Source organism: Saccostrea cucullata, unplaced genomic scaffold (assembly GCF_032062105.1).
Source record: "Saccostrea cucullata isolate Sc308-1 unplaced genomic scaffold, CSIRO_AGI_Scuc_v1 ctg3235, whole genome shotgun sequence".
Taxonomy (NCBI): Eukaryota; Metazoa; Mollusca; class Bivalvia; order Ostreida; family Ostreidae; genus Saccostrea; species Saccostrea cuccullata.
In genome coordinates, this window is record NW_026933345.1 from 1 (window position 1) to 20,105 (window position 20,105).

Consider the following 20,105-nt stretch of genomic DNA (forward strand, 5'->3'; position numbering starts at 1 on the left):
GAAGGGCACTCAGGGCCATTGAGCAGTGAGGGATCTTTATCTTGCAAAAGCCTTCCATGACATGGGACTTTGGTTTTTAAGGTCTCATCAGAATGACCTGCAACTTTCACTTCAAGAGCCAAGTGCATGGCAAAGGAACAGTTGCTACTCAATTTTACTGACTTAGTCAGTTGTGGCCGGGATTCGAACTCATGACCTCCTGATCGCGAAGCAAGCGCTCTACCGACTGAACTGCTGTGAACGGTTCACCATGGCTGGAAGGGTTGTACATATTCATTTTAGGAAATATTCACTTTCATTATGAAAAATAGTGACTTACATTTTGATTGTATTCATCATTTTCTAGAAAGTCTCTGACAGTTTGTAGTGCAACATGTACAGCCTTTTCACTTGGGTATCCTACAATGTTTTTTAAATGATTCAGAAGTCAAAATCAAACTTTTCAGATTTTAAAAACAAAGTAAATTTTAAAAATTCTGCTAAAATATCACTGCCAAAACTGCATGCTATAAAAAAAGTCTAATATTTTTGCTGAAGCTTACCATATATCCCTGTAGATATGCATGGAATAGCCTGAAAATTGTACAATTGTGAAAAATAAGAACTTGACACACTTGTTTAATAAATTATTCAATATGACAAATGTAATAAGAATAACAAGAGTCCCATGGGCCACATCGCTCACCAGAGCACTGTAGCTAGGAACAAGCAAAAATCAATTCAGTAATTGCTTAAGTCATCCAGACTCTAAAAGAAGGATATGATTAGAACAAACCTGAATATACGCAAATTTAAATCTACACTATTTAAGGATGACTACATATTTTTTACTAACTGTGGCTTTTTTCCCTTTAAGTTTTTACTTTTATTGTGATCCCCCCCCCCACCATGTGTCATGATTTGAACAAATTTGAATCTACACTTCCTGACGATGCTTCCATATAAATATGACCAACCATGGCTTTGCTGTTCTTGAGAAGAAGATTTTTAAAGATTTTTCCTATATACATGTATTCCTTTGTAAAACTCTGATTGTCCATTTAGCCCCGCCCTACCCCCGGGAGTCATGATTTGAACAAACTTGAATTAACACTACCTGAAGATGTTTCCACACAATTAAGTTTCATCTTTCCTGGCCAAGTGGTTCTTGAGAAGAAGATTTTTAAAAGATACCATTTATTTTTTTTCACTTGTCTCCCTTTGGACTGGGATAAGGCCCTTTATTTGAACAAACTTGAATCCCTTTCACCTAAGGATACTTTGTGGCAAGTTTGGTTGAAAATGGTCCAGTGGTTCTTGAGAAGAGGTCGAAAATGTGAAAAGTTTACTCACAGACAGACAAGCTTACTAGAGCCTACAGCTTACACAGCCAATTGTGCCTAACGTTAATTTAACATGAAAGTAACATTAAGCTAACATCAAGTTAACGTTAATTTAATGTTAATTGAGATCAACCCTAAATTAACGTTAGGCACAATTGGCTGTTTAGGTGAGCAAATATCTATAGGACTCAATTTGACCTTGTTTTTCAAAGATTTTTTCTGAATGTATTCACATGAAAAATTTGGCCTAATAATGTAGTCTGAGGAGTCATGGACTTATTAACCAAACTTGAATGATGCTTCTGAATACAAGAGGCTCATACAACAATGCTTCTCTGAGCTAGCTGTTTTGTTTTGTTTTTAAGGGGGGAACAATTTCTTAAAATATATTTTCCCCCTATTATTTTCCCAGAGAAGAATTCACCCCATATTGAAGCCTTACTCTTGCACCAAAGCATCACGACTTTGCCAAACTTGAATCCTTCTGACCATAAAATGGTCATTACTTACAGCAAAGCAATAACAAGTGGCCCATGGGCCACATCGCTCACCTGAGCAATGTAGCTAGGAAAAAAAGCATAAATCGGTTTATTTTTGAAAAGTTAAAACCCAAAAGTGGTCCCAACCAATCCATAAAAGGGAGAGGGTATGACTTGAACAAACTTGAATCTACACTAACTAAGGATGCTTGCATATTTCTTTGATTACCTGAGGCTTTATTGCCCTTTACATTTGAACTTACATTGTGGCCCCACCCTACCCCAGGGGTCATGACTTGAACAAAATTGAATCCACACTATGAACAAAATTGAATCCACACTATGAATAGGACTAATCATGGCTTTGCTATTCCTGAAAAGAAGATTTTTAAAGATTTTTTCTACATGTTTCTATGTAAAACTTGGATTCCATGTTGTGGCCCCGCCCTACCCCCAGGGATCATGATTTGAACAAACTTGAATGTCCACTATCTGAGGATGCTTCCATAAAAATATGATCATTCATGCCTTTGCTATTCCAGAGAAGAAGATTTTTAAAGAATTTTCCTATATATTTCTATGTGAAACTTTGATCGGCCATTGTGGTCGTGCCCTACCCCTAGGGGTCATGATTTAAACAAACTTAGCTTGAATCTCCACTACCTGAGGATGCTTCCATAAAAATATGACCAATCATGCCTATGCTATTCCAGAGAAGAAGATTTTTAAAGAATTTTCCTATATATTTCTATGTAAAAAACTTTGATTGGCCATTGTGGCCCCGCCCTACCCCCGGGGGTCATGATTTGTACAAACTTGAATCTACACTACCTGAGGATGCTTCCCTATAAGTTTCATCTTTCCTGGCACAGTGGTTCTTGAGAAGAAGATTTTTAAAGAATTTTCCTATATATTTCTAGGTAAAACTTTGATCGGCCAGTGTGGCCCCGCCCTAGCCCTGGGGGTCATTATTTGAACAAGCTTGAATCTACACTACCTGAGGATCCTTCCCTATAAGTTTTATCTTTCCTGGCACAGTGGTTCTTGAGAAGAAGATTTTTAAAACATAGCATCAAATTTTCACTATTTCTTAATTATCTCCCTATGAATAAGAGCATTGCCCTTCATTTGAACAAAATTGAATCCCCTTCACCTAAGAATACTTTGTGGCAAGTTTGGTTGAAATCGGCCCAGTGGTTCTTGAGGAGAAGATAAAAATGTGAAAAGTTTATGACAAAAATAACAACGACAACGCCGACAGATGACAGACAAATTTTGATCAGAAAAGCTCACTTGAGCCTTCGGCTCAGGTGAGCTAAAAAGGACAATAAGAGGCCCAGGGGCCCCAGCGCTCACCTGAGCATATCAGCTAGGAAAAAACACATATCAGATCAGAACTGAAAGTTAACTTAAGTTGGTGGGGGGGGGGGCTTGAATTTGAATTTTAACCCCCAAGGGGATCATAATTTGAATGAACTAGAATCTACATTACCTGAGGATGATTCCATACAAATATAACTAATCCTGGCTTTGAAGTACTTGAAAAGAAGATTTAAAAAGGTTTCCCTATATATTATGTAAAACTTTGGTCGGCCATTTTGGCCACGCCCTACCCCAGGGGTCATGACTTGAACAAATTTAAATCTACATAACCTGAGGATGATTCCACATGAGTTTCATCTTTCCTGGCCCAGTGGTTCTTGAGAAGAAGATTTTTAAAGATTTTTCCTATATATTCCTATGTAAAACTTTGATTGGCCATTTTGGCCCCGCCCTACCCCCGGGGGTCATGACTTGAACAAATTTAAATCTACATTACCTGAGGATGATTCCACATGAGTTTCATCTTTCCTGGCCCAGTGGTTCTTGAGAAGAAGATTTTTAAAGATTTTTCCTATATATTCCTATGTAAAACTTTGATTGGCCATTTTGGCCCCGCCCTACCCCCGGGGGTCATGACTTGAACAAATTTAAATCTACACTACCTGAGGATGATTCCACATGAGTTTCATATCTTTCCTGGCCCAGTGGTTCTTGAGAAGAAGATTTTTAAAGATTTTTCCTATATATTCCTATGTAAAACTTTGATCAGCCATTTTGGCCCTGCCCTACCCCCGGGGGTCATGACTTGAATAAACTTGAATCTACACTACCTGAGGATGATTCCACATGAGTTTCATCTTTCCTGGCCCAGTGGTTCTTGAGAAGAAGATTTTTTAAAAATGCCAATAATTTTTCTCTAATTCATGATTATCTCCCCTTGGAAAAGGGCGTGGCCCTTCATTGGAACAAACTTGAATCCCCTTCACCCAAGGATACTTTGTGCCAAGTTTGGTTGAAATTGGCCCAGTGGTTCTTGAGAAGAAGATGAAAATGTGAAAAGTTTACGACGACGACGACAACAACGACGACAACAGACAACGGACAAATTTTGATCAGAAAAGCTCACTTGAGCCTTCGGCTCAGGTGAGCTAAAAACAGATAAGATTAAGAAATAAAATCTGCTGTTTGTTCTTAAACTTTCATTGCCCCTTGTTGCCTAGCCGTAACCTTGAGGGTCATAATTTGAACAAAGTTCGATCAATCTGCAAGATGAGGATGCTTTAAAATAACTACATTTTATCAATTCTTTGCCTTTCTAATGAAAAAGACATCAATAATTTTGTAAGTTTTTTCCTGTATATAGCTTTGTAAAAGTTTGATTTCCCATTGTGGCCCAACCCTATGTTGGGTTCATGATAGGCCTTTTTACTAAATGCAGGTGAAACCATAAAAATCAACCTAGTTATTATATTAATTCCAGTTATGGTTCAATAATTAAGTTTCAAAAACAGAAATTCCCTTACCACAGAGGCTAGACTGTTTTCCTTTACACGACTAAGGACAGATGAATATGCTCTGGATAGTAAATCTTCCTTCTCACCAATGGGGCCCACTGTATGTATCACATCTAGAACCAATAAATCTGATGTTAACTGATTGTACAGAAACATACACATACATATGAGTGTTGTGAAAAAATTCCACAGACTGAATTATATCTTTTACAGTTCATAACATTTTTATGAAATTTTTTAGATGGAATAAGTGTGCTATTGATAAAGTACAAATTTTAACATTATTAATTGATTAAAATTATATCAATATGCATTCTGTTGTTATTGATTTGACATCAGAAGTAATAAACATTACTGGTTCAGATCTTTGGAGAAATACACAATTTCCCAAATCAAATTCTTTATTTCTTCATAGAGATGTGAAATTCAAGTCTTAATTATGATGAATCAGATATGATTTAATGTTGAAATATACCAACGTTTTAAACAAGAGGCCCATTTGCCACAATGATCACCTGAGTCACTTTGACTCTCTTGCTCTGTTAGGGACCCATCCTATCCCTGGAGCATGAAGGAAGTGAATTCCAGGTCTCTAAAAATTCTCCACTTTGACAATAATAATAGAAAAGTAAAATAAAAACACTTACATCTGGCTGGGAGCTTATAACCTGTAAAAAAAAAAAGAAGGATAACACATGACAAGGCCCAAAATAAAAAATGATTTGTTTGATGTACCTCCACCTAGCTGTCAAAATTGTCCCTACCCAATCACTTTTTTTAGCACAATATTTTTCCATGTTCTTCAAAATTATTTTGTAGTTGTCAACCTTTCATATCATATAAGTATCAAAGCTTTAGCACAGTAGGCATAGACTGTTCAAATAAATTTTGAAGTAGTCAGTTTTGCTGTCCCTAGCCATACATTCTTTTGGAATTTTACAAAACTGCATTGAAGGTATAGTCCTATCATCTGTTCATCCATAGAACTAGAGGTACTAGCTGTAAGAGCTCACAGAATTAATCAAGAGGCCTGTGGGCCTTATAGGTCACCTGAGCATCACGTAACAACTTAACAACAATTGAATTGGGTTCATGTTTTAAACCAGAGGCCATAACATTCACAATTTTGGAAAAGGCACCATTGCTAATCATAATGAGTAGGGGAACAAAACAATTCATTTCAACAAATTGGTAAAAATCAGCAAAAATCAGTAATAGATATGTAGGATTTTTTACCAGCTGTAATTTTGGCATCTCCTGTGTCACAGCCATTTAATGTCGCACACTCAGCAACCAACTTCTTACCAGCAGCGGAATGAATGGCACCATCAACTAGGAATTCAAAAAGTAACAAATATCTGAATAAATTAAAAACATAGGTAATCAGAGATTACAGAGCTCACCTCAACAAATGTTGTCTTTAAGCCAAAGTCCCACAATTACCTAACATTCTAGAAGTGTTCATCCCATAATGCAATATTTATGCAATTTTGATCTGACAGGGCTTGCAGTTACTTGGGAATAGACCTATCCAAAAACTTCAAACTAGTCGCCCATCAAGAAAATGAAATTCAAATCAAGCATCTGAAGAAAGTTTGAGAGTGTTTATCCCTTGATGCATCATCCATGCAAGTTTGGTTGATAGTTCATAGTTTCTTGGTAATAGTCCTGCAACCATAACTTTAACCTGGTCTATTACCTGGTATCTGGAAAATGTATGTCGGATCCAGCATCCTAAGCAAGTCCACTAGTGTGCATCCTTAGCTGAATCATCCATGCAAGTTTACTCAACACAGAAATGAGACCTGCACCAAAAACTGTAACCTGTTTACTCATCTGGAAAATGAAGATGAAATCAAGCATCTGCAGCAAGCCTGGCAGTATGCATCCTTAGATGTGTCATCCATGCAAGTTTGGTTAACATAGCACTCACAGTTACTTAGAAATGAGACCTGCACCAAAAACATTAACCTGTTTACTCATCCAGAAAATGTAGGTCAGATCCAGCATCGGAAGCAAGTCTGTTAGTGTGCATCCTTAGATGTATCGTCCATACAACTTTGGTCATCATAGGGCAGTAAAACTCGGTTATAATGAAGTCACTGGGACCTGTGAAATTACTTCGCTATACCCATAATTCTTATTATATACGTATAAGGAATTCATTACATTTATATAATTGAGGATCCAAGATAAGTTCGCTATATCTGTAAATTCGCAATTTCCGTGTTCGTACTAAATGAGTTTTGCTGTAGTTACTTGGAAATGGGACCTGCACCAAAAACTTTAACCTGCATCAAAATCATTCACCTGCTCCTAAAAAATTATCCTGCTCATTCCTTTGCTGAAATTGCAGCATCTGAAACCTTATCTGGTACAACGAAACACACTAGAAGCATCTTCCATGCGTGTCTAATCAATGTAGGGCATAGAAGTACTTAATAGAAAATTGCACCAATAACAACCTAGGACACCGACGCTGACGGTATCACATAACCTCCCTGAACTTCGTTGAGTTGGGCTAAAATGGAACTAAGCACAAATACAATACAGCTCAAGAGTAAATGCCATCACGCTGTGTACACAGTGTACATTGCAAATACATTTATAAGGTCCACAGCTTCACAATGTACGGATCCTGCATGGAGTAGCATGTCTTCCTGAGACTAGCTCAATGTAGATACACCAATCCATGGTGTGTTGAATTCAAGAAATAAGATATCATATTGAAACATCTATTGGGATATAAATACGTGTTAGTCATGAGATGAAATTCCATCAAGCCCGAATTTTTAAAATTTATATACCAGTACATGAACTGTACACCTGCAACTATTATTTGTGTCATCATTTTTTCACGATTTTGTATTTGCATGTTGAAATCCTGTGACAATCAATTTTTGCAATATAGGAAACATTTTCTACAAACGTAAAAAAGAATAAATGGTTTACAGCATTTAATATTTACATTTCCAATGTCTTTGTCAGAGAAAAAATTGCAAAAAGTTAATGTACTTTATTTCTCCATAAATGTACTGGTTCATCAATAGGTGCGGTTAAAAAAAAAAATCATGTGCGAGGTGTAACGTGAAGAGATAGAGACAGAAGTGGGGCTTGTAGCACATGGATTAGCATCCCAATCAAGAGCAACCAATCATCCAATTAAATATCAGGAATAACTGTCAGATTTTTTTTAATTTCATGACCATGATCGATCGATTGGCTTGCGTGATAATTTTATGCAAAATATGCAAATTATCATGCAAGCCACTCGATTGATCACATCATGAAATAAAAAAAATTAAACAGTTATTCCTTAAATATTCACGAGTTATAAGGTTGCACAACTCATGGATACTTATCCCATACAAATAGAAGTTGGTTTACAGTAATTCTTTGCATGAATTAACATCTAATGGGGTACTCTTAGGGTATGAAAACTTACCTCCACCCCCACCTAGAAGAGAGCTATTGGCAGCATTAACAATGGCATCAATTTCTAGGGTAGTAATGTCTCCTTTCCAAATAGAAACTCTCTGATTTATGTCCTCATTAACATTATACCTCATATCTAATTTCTTCTTTGCAGCTGCAAAATGAAATTTCATGTAATAAAATCTATAAGAATATTCATTTGTAACCTGTTAAATTCAGTTAGTTTCTCCAGTACACGACTTTACATGCCAACATGTCAACATGGTGAGACTGTAGCTCTACTGGTCTGTACGTATAACAAAAGAAAAGTAGCACTTGGATTTGAGACTTTGAAACAGGCAGCAATAAATAGATTTATATATCTTAATGTACACTAGATGTGTGCCACGTTATATTGAAATCAAACCAAAGCTGTAGGAGGAGTAGTGTTTTAAACTAATTCTAAAAATTTTCTGTATTTAGTAACCATGGCAACAACATTCTTCGAAAACAAAAACTGATTCATCAAATTATGTACCTTAGTTATTAAGTTACCCAGGGGTATATTAAAACCCAGACTTAAACTCTAAGAGGAGTAGCCTTTTAAAGGAATATCACAGAATTTTCTATTTCAAATAACCATGGAAACACTGTTAACGGAAATCATATTAAACTCAGACCAAAACTGTAGGAGTAGCATTTTAAGGAATTTCAAAGAACTTTCCTTTTTAGTAACTATGGCAACACCATTCATCCAAATCAAAAATCCATGCACTAGTTTATGTATCTTAGTGTAGTCTACTTGTGTGTCAAGTTATATTGAAATCAGACTAAAACTGTAGGAAGAGTTGCATTTTGAAATATTGTTTACAGACAGACAGACAGCTAGACAGATGGATGACGGACATCTTATTATAGCTTATTATCACATTCGCTTTTGGTCTCTGACCAGTAGATACATGCATCACAAAAAGGGTATAAGAAAATATTTATTGACTGTATTCTCATAAAAATGCGTTTTTTGACCCTCAAACCAAACTGTTTGCTAGAGGAAGTTACGGTAGGTTTGGTTCTGGGGTCTGACAAATGCATGGTGCCCAAGAACACAGTCAATAAATGTACTATAATGTCATTTCTTAACAATTAATTTTATTTTAACAACCTGCTTTTTTCATCCTCTCTTTGTGTTCATTGTAGAAATCTGGCCATGTTGGAATGTCATTTAGCTGTTTGAATTTCTTCCCACATTTGTATAGTTTTCTTTTTTCTTCTTTTTTCATATTTAAAAACTTTTCTGAAATGCAACAAAATTCCATTTTAAAAAGTCAAAAGTCAAGATTTACATTTGTCTTGCTGTTCTTAAAAGATATAATATGTTTAAAAAAAGTAAAAATTCACATCAAAAATTTTGACCCAGAGCTCATGGAAACAAATATTGTCTTTAAGTAAGGCAAATTAAGTCCCACACTTGACTATTAACCTAATAGTGTGCATACCTATAAATATCACCTTGGTCTGATTGGGCTTGCAGTTACTAGAGAATGGATTTACTTCAAAACTTGCAAATTAAATTGTGTTCACACTTCATACAACAGTTAATGCGAAGTAATTACACTAAATGCAAATTAAATGTTTTTCAATAAACTAAGTAAGGCTGTTCAGTAAATTAATGCACAATTTATTACTTCAATGGTGAGGTCAGTATTTGGTACAGTGGGTCTGCCTGTAGGAATGTAAATATTGAGGAACACAAGTTGCATGCATCCAGGTTTTTATTCACTCAAAAACAAACAACACGTGTTTATAAAACTGTACATAGAATTTGGATAGATCATATAGATCGGATTCTCGCTAATGTTACAAATGCGGACTAAATTTAATTGCAGTGAATCAGTTCTTTTGATTGTGTTGCATCAAATTCATCTATTCAAGTTTGGTCCAGATATCCCTTATAATTTCTTGGTAAAGGATTTGCTCTAAAAACTTTAACCTGGTCATTCATTTGGAAAATGTAGATCAGATCCAGCATCCAAAGCAAGTTCAGTAGTGTGCTAAGTGTATCATCCATGCAAGTTTGGTCAACAGAGGGCTTATTGTACTTGGAAATAATTAAGATCTGCTACAACTTGTTCACTTATCTGGAAAATGTACTAGGTCAGATCCAGCATCCAAAGCAAGTTCAGTAGTGTGCATCCTTAAGACTGATCATTTAGTACAATATAGTATATACAGGGCTAATAGTTACTTGGCAATGATCAGATCTACTCCAAAACTCTATTAAACCTGCTAAAAAACTTTAACCAGTGCTCCAAAAAATTATTGGCAAAGAAGTACTTGAAAAGAACTTTTACCTGGGATGCTGACACCGATGCCATTTGATTAGCTGCAGAACTGTAGTTCTTCGGGAAAAAAATATATTGACAGACCGGAGAGCTACAGTGCAACCCATTGAAAAAACTGTATATCTATTGCACACAAAAAAGTGAGCTGTTTTTCAATTTTTTTCTCCGTGTTTTTCAAACCTCCATATCAAAATACTACTAACTGTGTCTTCCCAACATAACCATGATAACGGAATTATTGCACTATTTCAACAACAAAACATTCCTTAAATTAAAACAGAAACTTTTGAAAATTCTGCATTGTGTACCTTGCCATTTTGGATAATTAGGTTCAAAGCACTCCATGCAGACATAAAATATTAAAGTATAGGCGATAGGGTCAAAGGAATGTTTTGAAATCAAGCTTTTGTACAGTTGAGGTAAGAATTTGGAGAAATTAATCCAAAAATGAGTGCAACTTATTGTGTGCAATAAATATACAGTTTTTTCTATGGGTGGCACTGTAGCTCTCTGGTCATCCATCCCAATTTTTCAGACCAACAACCTACAGGTCTGTAGCTACCATTTGATAACCTCCCTCCAACTTTGTTGAGGTGAGCTAAAAAGTGTGTTGCACTGACAATGGGAGATAACTCTTTATTTAATATGATGATATTAAAATTATGAATTAAAGCAGTCTTCAACATGCTCAAAAATGTTCATCTGCCAGAAATGCATCCACCCACTTAAATGTCAGGTGCACATGCAGGGTACGGGCCAACTGAGAATTTTACAAAAGGTCAGTGTAAGATAAGTGTAGCAACCTACTAAATATTTTCTTTTTTAATTTTAAGTGATATTGTTTTACCTTTGTCAGATAACACAGCATCGTGATGAGCATTTCTGGTTATTCTCTTGGATGTGGCGGGTTCTGGGGTTGTTAGGAGAGGGCTAGTCGTGCCATCCTTACTAGCACATTGCTTAGTTTCACTTTCTGTTGTCTTCAACTTTGTTGTTGACATACTGAACAAGCTGCGAAAGGGGGCAGTGATTGTGATCTCCTCTATGACTACTTTAAACCTTCTTGATCTGCCTTTTAAAATTCCTCTTGCCAAAGTTAGAAAGTCAGCATGCATCATAACACTTTATTAAAAGTATGCCCATGGTGACATGATCATACACCGACCTTACCTTTTCCGAAGTTTTATGACTTTTTTTTAGAATATACTTTGCGAATTAAAATTTGTTAATATAAATAGATATCTTTTGTTTGAACTGAGTGGGTACTAAATGTTTTATTATTAACATCGTTTTCGTTTTTTCCTTACTATTTTTTTTTTACAGGAAGTAGCATTTCAAAAGGCAGTCGGTAAATCTAGTACTGCTTAATCCCGAAATATATTTGATGAAGACGTACATGTGTAAGAGCTCCACTTCAAGTAGCTTATGTGTGTAAATCTAGATTATCAAGAGTTGCCTACCAGTTATTGTTTATCAAAAGGTGTAGACGAGGTTAAAAATGCGTTCGACTCGCGGTCAAGTTCGACTTGCGATCAGTTTACCCTACGTTGCATCTTTTTTTTTCCAGAAAAAAAACTAAATTTTAAAGTACGGGGCCAACCGGAGCGGGACTTTCGATGAACATTTTCTGACTTTCGATGAACATTTTCTGTTGTAAAAAGTTACGTCCAAAAAACGATGTGTTTGTGCAACACTACTCCCCCCCCCCCCCCCGATGGTAATACAGTCTTGTCATATTGGACACTTGTATCAAATATTAAAGCCTTACCATTGACAGCGCAATAGTTATGGGCTAGGTTAAAGTTTACAATAGATAGTTTTCGATTTACCAAGAGTTACTTCCCGTTGGCCGCCATACTGGAGGTCCAAATGCTCATATTCCTTCATTGTTCAACCAATGTAAAATTCTTATATTTGCTATTTTGAATTAGAAATCATTATTTTTCTGAAGTATATAAATTTTTGGAAGCCTCCTTTATTTAAAAAAAATTATTTGATAAAGATTTTCCACCAAATATTTCTGCTATATTTTCTTAAACTTGGTAAGACAAAGAGGGAAAATCACTGAGTCGACCTCCAATATGGCGGCCAACGGGAGGTAACTTTCGCTAAATTCAGGCCTATCGAAAACTATCTATAGACAAACAGACAAGTAAAAACAATATACCTTGGGATCTTATGATCCAGGGGCATAAAAAGGGGGGCACTGAGCTGCAATAATGTCACCCTCTCCTTCTTTTTTTTTTTGTTGGGAGAGGGCTACATGCAACTCCTTAGGATCTCCGCAATGGTGCAAGCGCGGGAGTGATTAACTTCCGCGTAGATTTGATTCAAATTATCAGTAAATGGTCATATTTTATGAACATTACTTACCTGAACTCCAAAAATGTAGTTATGCATACAAAAGAATCCACATATCGGTTATTTATCATGTATGTTAAAATCACAACTTGAATTTAGCCGCCATGTTTACTGACCTCGATCGATTGTTATATATTGGGACAACCAATGAGAATTCGGGATATAGGGAGCATCTCTATTTAGGAATCCCTCATTTCATGCGCAAATACTGCTGTTAACGAAAAAATATTACTTGGGATGATTTTGGGCTATAGATGTTTAGTGATACCACACAACACAATCATTTATTAACACCCCCGATATTTTCTTTTATAAGTGATTCTACACTGTATATTCCAAGGCGGCACAAGTCAGCTAGCTTTCTTGGCTGTTGAATGTAGAAACAGTATATTTTGCCTGTAGTCGCTTGAATGTAAAAAATACATTTGCACCATTACATAGATCATGTAGATGTTGTGGAATTAAAGTCCTCTCCAGAAAATATCACATTAAAAAAAATAGTAGAGGGATACGATACATTATTGCAGCTAATGTTTCAGGAAAAAAACTGAGAGAACCGGGAGTCGTCAAAACTAGATTTACCGCTTGCCGTCCCGTTAGTTTACAGACGTATTTGGCTCTGGGTTTACCGAATACCCAAATTAAAATATCGCGGGAAATCAGAAACTGAGGCTTGCTGCGAAAATGGCACTTTTGCAAGACGAAGCCCTAAGGGATGAGTTTGATATATTTGGTATTGAATTGTCCGATGACATTGTAGACAAATGTGAGTTCCATTCATTTCCTTATATATATAGTCCGGTGGAAATAGGGTAATATTTAGCACCAGAATTGGCTCTAATCTATTCTTGAACAGGTCCAGTACAATCACTAGATTTAGCTACGTAGGTAGAATTACCTACGTGGCTTTATTTACGTACCTTTTCAAATTTTTTCTTTTTATTAAAAAGAGACAAAAAATTGCAATTAAATGACTATTAATATTATTTATACTAGGGAGGTTTAAAAAAAAACAATCCAAAGCAGAGATAGTTTATACATTGCTGCGTTTGGACAATTTTGAGCAAAACATGCATGATGTAATTCCATTGTTTGGTTAACTGTCCTCTCTTATGCCTGCGGTGACGCATGGCTGAGTATGATTACTTCACATTGTGCTGAATGATTACCGACCTATTATCATGTTAACCGGAACTGGACTTCTTTGTCATTTCATTCAAAGAGTAACTGTTCCAACTGTCAAACATTGCCCCAAAATTTTCAGAACTTTGATTGCAATTGCGCAGAAAAAAGACATTTCTTCAAGAGTGATTTTTTCATGAATTGTTTTCAGATGAGTTATATTGCAATACAATGACAAAAAATATCGTATTGCAATACGTTTTTGTAATATCGATATATTGGCAAAATGCTTAAACTAAGGAATTTTATCATTAAATATAAAAATAAATATAAGATGAGTTGTTAAAAAGCCAAACAGTAAGAAAGACCCTATTTTATGTATTCCTGAGCATAGCTTTAATAAAATCAACAAGATTTTTAGCTCACCTGAGCCGAAGGCTCAAGTGAGCTTTTCTGATCACATTTTGTCCGTCGTACGTCTGTCTGTCTGTCCACAAACTTTTGACGTTTTCAACTTCTTCTCAAGAACCACTGGGCCAATTTTAACCAAACTTGGTACAAAGCATCTTTGGGTAAAGGGGAGTTTAAATTGTTAAAATGAAGGGCCAAGTCCCTTACAAGGGGAGATAATCATGAAAAGACAAAAATAGGGTGGGGTCATTAAAAAATTTTCTTCTCAAGAACCACAGGGCCAGGAAAGCTGAAACTTATGTGGGAACGTCCTGGGGTAGTGTAGATTCTAAATTGTTAAAATCATGACCCCCGGGGGAAGGGCGGGGCCACAATAGGGAATCCAAGTTTTACATAGAAATACATAGGAAAAATCTTTTAAAATCTTCTTCTCAAGAACCACTGGGCCAGGAAAGCTGAAACTTATGTGGAAGCATCCTGTTATAGTGTAGATTCTAAATTGTTAAAATCATGTCCCCCGGGGGTAGGGCGGGGCCACAATAGGGATTCCAAGTTTTACATAGAAATACATAGGAAAAATCTTTAAAAATCTTCTTCTCAAGAACCACTGGGCCAGGAAAGCTGAAACTTATATGGAAGCATCCTTTGGTAGTGTAGATTGTAAAGTTTTAAAATCATTGGAGGGAAGGGGTTAGTGGGGCATGATAGGTATAGCAAGAGGGGGAATCTGGTAAAGAACTGCATCACCCAAGTTACTCAGGTGAGCGATGTGGCCCATGGGCCTCTTGATTTTTCCTTTTGCTAACTCATCCTAGTTATGTATGATCTTCATGTAAATTAAAGTTAATTTCATGAGAAACTGCCATTTTAATAACGTTGAAAATATGCAATACATATCGCAATACAGTTAAAAATATTCCAATATACAATGTATCACAATACGAAATTTCTGGTCAATACCCAGCCCTATAAATCAAGCTATGTAGCTAAATGTAGTGATTGTACCAGACCTGTTGAACTGTTCAGAATCAGACGGAAAACAACGCCAATTATCAAATTGAAAAGGAAACATCATTAATTTTTAATTTGTAATCGAAATGAATCTGACATTTCTTGATGTTTCATTATATTTACCAATGTATATTTATCTCTTTCCCACAGGTACTTGGGTCTTGGTTTATAAATTTAATATATGTACATACCTTATTGATATGTAAAAAAAAAAAAAAAAGTAAAGGTATGCAGGCTCCATAATGGCATCTGCACAACTCGCTTGTTCATGGCTTGTTCTTTGAAAATAACGCTGTACCTACCGATCTTTTCTGCACCGGACGTCTCAGAACAGGGGTGTGCAATTAGCATCGCCCGACGCCCGGGGCTACCACTTTTTGGGGTCGGACTAGTGATTTTCTGCATGGAGGTAGCCCGTCGGGCTAGTAAAAATTATAACTACACACGCAATACATGAAAAGCACAACTTGTATTTTCACTCGTTTTTGCTATCAAATTCCCAACCAGTGAAAATTTTTCTGACAACATGCTCCTACTCTCAATAAATCTCCATAACCTTATCTGTTTTGCAGCACTACCTGACTTATTTACTTCCAAAAACGATTGTTTTTTCCTAACCCGAATTTCCTCTATTCTTTTGTTTATGGTTAATACATGCAGATATCTCATTAAATCATTTACGATCACTCAATCAACTGAAAGATAAGTGTTTTATGACTCACATAAAGTATATTTATAGTGTATTTAATGGTTTAAGATGAGAACAAAATGAATTAAATTTCATTCTAAATGAGCAAGTGCAATGTTCAGAAAAAGGAAAGATAATTCATTTCAATGCATTTTAAACTTCTTTCATTATAATTTATACATGGTTTAATTTCATAGTGAGAATTAAACTTTAATTTTAAAAAGAATGATCTCAGTACCCTGACTTTTTCAACAATTAATTTTCGTTATAGTTTTTTATTTTAATTTTTGCCCCTATATTTGGGCTAGTAACTTTTCACTTGGGGCTAGTAACTTTATAGCTGCCACTAGCCCGTGGGCTAGTTATTGATTTTTCTAATTGCACACCCCTGTAGAACATTGATTACTTATTGTAAAAACCCGCCTCACATCTTGCAAATATATAATTCCTAAAACTTGATTTTTAAACACCTTTTTAGCTCACCTGAGCCGAAGGCTCAAGTGAGCTTTTCTGATCACATTTTGTCCGTCGTCCGTCCGTCTGTCCGTCCGTAAACTTTTCACATTTTCGACTTCTTCTCAAGAACCACTGGCCAATTTTGACCAAACTTGGTACAAAGCATCCTTGGGTGAAGGGGAATTTAAATTGTTAAAATAAAGGGCCAAGTCCCCTCACAAGGGGAGATAATCAAGAAAAGACGAAAATAGGGTGGTGTCATTAAAAAATCTTCTTCTCAAGAACCAATGGGCCAGAAAAGCTGAAACTTACGTGGAAGCATCCTGGGATAGTGTAGATTCTAAATTATAAAAATCATGACTCCCGGGGGAAGGGCGGGGCCACAATGGGAAATCAAATTTTTACATAGAAATATATAGGAAAAATCTCTGAAAATCTTCTTCTCAAGAACCACTGGGCCAGAAAAGCTGAAACTTATGTGGAAGCATTCTGGGGTAGTGTAAATTCTAAATTGTAAAAATCATGACCCCCGGGGGAAAGGCAGGGCCACAATGGGGAATCAAAGTTTTACATAGAAATATATAGGAAAAATCTTTGAAAATCTTCTTCTCTAGAACCACTGGGCCAGAAAAGCTGAAACTTATGTGGAAGCATCCTGGGGTAGTGTAGATTCTAAATTGTTCAAATCATGACCCCCGGGGGAAGGGTAGAGCCACAATGGGGAATCAAAGTTTTACATAGAAATATATAGGAAAAATCTTTGAAAATCTTCTTCTCTAGAACCACTGGGCCAGAAAAGTCGAAACTTATGTGGAAGCATCCTGGGGTAGTGTAGATTCTGAATTGTTCAAATCATGACCCCCGGGGGAAGGGTAGGGCCACAATGGGGAATCAAAGTTTTACATAGAAATATATAGGAAAAATCTCTGAAAATCTTCTTCTCAAGAACCACTGGGCCAGAAAAGCTGAAACTTATGTGGAAGCATTCTGGGGTAGTGTAGATTCTAAATTGTTCAAATCATGACCCCCGGGGAAAGGGCGGGGCCACAATGGGGAATCAAAGTTTTACATAGAGATATATAGGAAAAATCTTTGAAAATTTTCTTCTCAAGAACCACTGGGCCAGAAAAGCTGAAACTTATATGGAAACATCCTGGGGTAGTGTAGATTTAAATTCTTCAAATCATGACCCCCGATGGAAGGGCGTGGTCACAATTGAGAATCAAAGTTTTACATAGAATATATATGAAAAATCTTTGAAAATTTTCTTCTCAAGAACCACTGGGCCAGAAAAGCTGAAACTTATGTGGAAGCATCCTGGGGTAGCAGGGTTCGAAATTAACTTTTTTTAGCACTAGTCCGCACGGACTAGTGACTTCTAGCTTCCAATAGTCCGCAAACTATTCCACTAGTCCGCCCTATATTATGTAAAAAGAATAATACATATTTTAAATTTTATCAATTAATTCAATGAAATATGTGTCCACACATCAGTTGGAAGCATGTGGTGAAAGAAAGAGGGTTTTAAACTTTCAGAAATCTCCAGATGGTCACGTAATTGTCTATTGATCACAATGTAGAAAACGCTTTATCGCGGTTGCGTTTCTCATTTATTTTCATACATCTAAGAGACTCGGAAATAAAATTAATAAAATGTGAACCAATTCAAGACTTATATCCGGATTTGCACTAGTCCGTACGGACTAGTACCTTACATAATCTGCTAGTCCGACACAATTTTGACTAGTCTCGGACTTACGGACATGAGTTAATTTCGAACCCTGGGTAGTGTAGATTCTAAATTGTTCAAATCATGACCCCCGGGGGAAGGGCGTGGCCACAATGGGGAATCAAGGTTTTACATAGAAATATATATAGGAAAAATCTTAGAAAATTTTCTTCTCAAGAACCACTGGGCCAGAAAAGCTGAAACTTATGTGGAAGCATCCTGGGGTAGTTTAGATTCTAAATTGTTCAAATCATGACCCCCGGGGAAGGGCGGGGCCACAATGGGAAATCAAAGTTTTACATAGAAATATATAGGAAAAATCTTTGAAAATCTTCTCAAGAACCACTGGGCCAGAAAAGCTGAAACTTATGTGCACATGGAAGGATCCTGGGGTAGTGTAGATTTCAAAATGTCTAAATTATGATCAGTGGGGTAGGGTGGGGATGCATTATGTATTACAAGGGGGAAATCTGGTAAAGAACAGAATGGTCAAAGCTTCTCAGGTGAGCGATGTGGCCCATGGGCCTCTTGTTCAAACTTTTCGTTAACGTGCCCAGAACTAAGTGATTTGATTTTCAGGGTTACTAAATGATTCTGCTGTATGGCATCACTAAACATTGATATATAAAACTATTCCATGTGACATTTTTTCGTAAACAGCAATATTTATGCCTTAAATAAGGTATCTTCAATGTCTCCCTCACGCATTTTTCACAACCTTGATTCTCCTTTGCATGGAGTTCATCATTGTGTTTATCCTTCAAAAAGGATGTTATTCAAGCCTTTCAACAAGCCAGCTTATGGTCTGAGGAAGATCCCTATAATTTTGAGGTCAAATTCATACATCCTGTCTGTGTGTAAAACTTTCATTTCCGGATGATATCTCAAGAAATTTTGGCAATGAAATTTTATACCTTAGCTCCCTATGGCTGCTGATTTTCTCAATTTTATTGGTATATGATACCAAGTATTATTGATAAATGTTGGATCTGCTAGGTTCTGTGTCATCCTAGTCCTAGTTAGTGTTGGTTCATATCATGCCCCACTCCTCCTTAGGGGTTGAGTAGGACCACTAAAAATACTAAACTGATTTCTGCTTTTAAAATATAAATGCTCACTACAGATGAGTGATGTGGGCGTGGACCTCTTGTTTTAAATTTGAGCCCTAAAGCAAAATTGCTTTCTACGGCTTGTAAACCGTACCATAAAATTTAGACCTGTACTTAATCTTTTCTTTTTATTTTCACAGTAAAGGAACTATGCGTTACCTATAATTTGGATGCAGAAAGAGTAGCAGCTGAGTGGATTGCATTTTCAAATCTTAGGAAAAATCTCACTATCTCTGTGGAGAACCTGGATGTATTTGATAGAGAGGTAACTTGATCAATTTTCAGCTAACCAGAGTCAAAGGCTCAAGTAAGATTTTATGTGCAAAAGTGTCTGTTCTCTGTTTGTGTGTATATCATGTGTTGTCTTACATGACCACTGGGCCAATTTCAACCAAACTTCACACAAAGCATTTAATTGATGGAAGGCCAGGATTCAAATTAGTTTACATGCAGGGCCTAATCCTCTTTCAGGGAAGAATAAAGAATTTGTAAAAAAAAAAAAATTAGTGGCGTGTTAATTCTTTTCAAAAATCTAAAGAAACACGAGACAAGAAAAAATGAACTTCTTTGAAAGCCATACTGCAACGTATAGATACAGATTTATTCAAATCATAACCCCTAATGGAAAGGATGGGGCCACTATAAAAGATCAAAGTTTAACGAAGCATTACTTATATGTATCTTTGAAAATCTTCTTCTTAAGAACAAATAAGCCCTGACTATACATATAATCAGTAAGCAACCTCAGGAAGATTAAAATTGGTTCAAATCAAATCGTCTGGCAGTGGGGGTGGGGCCACAACAAGGTTCAAAGTTTTACCAAG

The 20,105-nt window shown here is 36.3% G+C and overlaps 2 protein-coding genes across 5 annotated transcripts in view; one reads left to right on the forward strand and one right to left on the reverse strand.

The window, feature by feature from the left end:
* Positions 1-278: 278 nt before the first annotated feature.
* Positions 279-11,727, reverse strand: LOC134238060 (macro domain-containing protein PG1779-like). 4 transcript variants are annotated; one of them, XM_062720191.1, is made up of 9 exons: positions 11,565-11,726; positions 11,242-11,462; positions 9,215-9,346; positions 8,084-8,227; positions 5,875-5,970; positions 5,286-5,306; positions 4,648-4,751; positions 543-573; positions 281-399 (listed from the first exon to the last, which is right to left on the reverse strand). In XM_062720191.1, the coding sequence occupies exons 2-9, from the start codon at positions 11,393-11,395 to the stop codon at positions 299-301; spliced, it is 783 nt and encodes a 260-aa protein (XP_062576175.1). In that variant the 5' UTR covers positions 11,396-11,462; positions 11,565-11,726; the 3' UTR covers positions 281-298. The 4 variants fall into 4 exon arrangements, with proteins under 4 accessions (XP_062576172.1, XP_062576175.1, XP_062576173.1 ...); XM_062720189.1 differs by having other exon boundaries at positions 11,242-11,466; XM_062720190.1 differs by having other exon boundaries at positions 11,242-11,466; positions 11,585-11,719.
* A 1,646-nt stretch (positions 11,728-13,373) lies between these two features.
* The window catches only part of LOC134238059 (DNA polymerase alpha subunit B-like), a gene marked incomplete at its 3' end in the record, with an annotated part of 42,158 nt that continues 35,426 nt past the window's right edge, over positions 13,374-20,105 (forward strand). The window contains exons 1-2 of the mRNA XM_062720187.1: positions 13,374-13,521; positions 19,422-19,546. Of these exons, the coding sequence (XP_062576171.1) occupies positions 13,440-13,521; positions 19,422-19,546 (207 nt within the window). The remainder of the gene's footprint in view (positions 13,522-19,421; positions 19,547-20,105) is intronic.